This window comes from Echinops telfairi, unplaced genomic scaffold, assembly GCF_000313985.2.
Source record: "Echinops telfairi isolate 266 unplaced genomic scaffold, ASM31398v2 ScPeMD7_18;HRSCAF=68, whole genome shotgun sequence".
Taxonomy (NCBI): Eukaryota; Metazoa; Chordata; class Mammalia; order Afrosoricida; family Tenrecidae; genus Echinops; species Echinops telfairi.
In genome coordinates, this window is record NW_022103915.1 from 13,620,701 (window position 1) to 13,622,572 (window position 1,872).

General features: G+C 55.1%; 1 protein-coding gene across 1 annotated transcript in view; it reads left to right on the top strand.

Annotated features, from left to right (window-relative positions):
* The window catches only part of TTC7B (tetratricopeptide repeat domain 7B), a 248,850-nt gene that overhangs the window by 180,175 nt on the left and 66,803 nt on the right, over window positions 1–1,872 (top strand). The window contains exon 16 of the mRNA XM_045288134.1: window positions 599–766. Coding sequence (XP_045144069.1) covers window positions 599–766 — 168 coding nt within the window. The remainder of the gene's footprint in view (window positions 1–598; window positions 767–1,872) is intronic.

Sequence of the window (1,872 nt, forward strand, 5' to 3'; positions counted from 1 at the left end):
TGAGGCTCCTCCAGCCACCAGATGAGGCGGTGGCAGGGGCCTGGTTCATTGCACCGAACCACAGACCACCCGGGAAAGCCCAGGTCTCCACTGCCGTGATCCCAGGGCCTCAACATGCCAAGCCATTGCACCTCAGTAGCACCCGGCCTTTCAAGTAAACCGATGCTATAAATGCTTCCCATGAGAAGTAGCTATGTATATATTGATTACATATATAGCGTTACATTCCAGCCCACCCCAATTAAAAAGCCAAACATTCCCTTTCAGAAGGTCCCAGTTGTCGGGGGTCACAGATGCACGGTTTCCAACAGCCCCTAGTGCTGAATCTGTGCCCGGGTCCGTCAGTTATTCTCCCTCCACGGTGCTGTCACGAGCAAACGGCCAGAGACAAAGCACGCCAACAAAGTTGCTTTCCCCACAAAACACTTGTGTCTTTTCGAACGGTTGTGGGTGGCCTGGCCTCAGTAGCTCCCGGGCAGCATCTGCGAGTGAGGACAGGAGAAGCTAGTTGTGCTTCCTTCTTCCTTTGTGCCTCTGAAGTTGTGTTTATTTTTCCATTTCGCCTTTATCTTTTATTTTCTCTCTCTCACTTTTTTAGCATCCGATTCCTCCTCCTCCTCCTCCTCTTCTCTTCCAAGAACCGAGTCTCCTCTCCACCTGTTTGTGTCATCTCATCTCCACTCTCATCCCAGACCCGATACCTTTGTGTGGCCCCCTGCAGCTCACTCAGTCAGTGACCCAGGGCCCCGCCGGGATCCCTCTCTCTGTAAACCTGGTTTTTCCTTTCTCCATAGACCTGCTTCATTTGCCTGATGGTTTTATTTTCTGATAACCTTCTCAACTGGTAAGCTGGCCGGGCGTGGCAACGGGTTTGTCAGAGGATCTTGTTCCCCTGAACATCCAAAAGCCGCTCCGAGACCACAGAGCCGGGTGCCCCCCCACCCCAACCTCCTCTTTGTAAACAAGTAAAACAGGCCCGTTCTGAGCAGAAACACACACACACACACACACACACACACACACACACACACACACACACCCTGTGGACCTATCCATCTACTCTGTAGACGGCCTGCGCCTGCCAGGAGCAGCACCCTCACACGCATTTCATCTTGATTCATCCGTAGTCAGCAACACACTTACATAATTCCAATGGCTTCCTGACCGCATTCCCGGCCCTTCCATCTCATGCTTCCCCAAAGGTCACCATTCTTGGTTAGCTTCTTGTTTGCCCGTCCGGTGCTGTTTCACGGACACGAGTGTATCATGCCAGCTGCCATTAGCCAGAAAAAAGAGTAAAAACATCATATAACCCATGCCATTCAGCACCCACCTCTCACCCCTCACAACCCATCCTGAAGACCACGCAGTGGTTGTCCACAGAGCATGCCCTCTTGCCCCTGCAGCTGGGGTCTCCATGGCCCACACGTTGTACATTCGGGGCCTCTCCCTCGAGCCTGATCATTGCCATCTTCCTTCCTGCTGCCGCAGCTTTCAGCCCACTCTGAGGACCCCCAAGAGCACAGCTCAGGGGGAAGGAAAGGCCGCCCGTAGGCATAGAAAGCAAAGAACCTCCCCACGGTGCCAGCCTCCATGGCGGCTCACACAGAAGGAACTCAGACCCGCCCAGGCTGAGCATCGCAGCCCTGGCCGGTGGCCCCAGGGTCTGGCTGCTTTAGTAGCTCTCCTTCAGAAGCAGGCACCCGGCAGGGGCAAGCCGTGCCATCCACGTGGGTGGCAGGAAGCCTGGCTGGCCACCACGAAGGCCATCTCTCGCCCACAGTGGCCTGGGGCTCAGACCCCCCCACCCCCCACCACACAGAGCAGGCCCCTTTGTGAAGTGGCAGGCCTGGTTTGTTCTGTTTCTCAGAA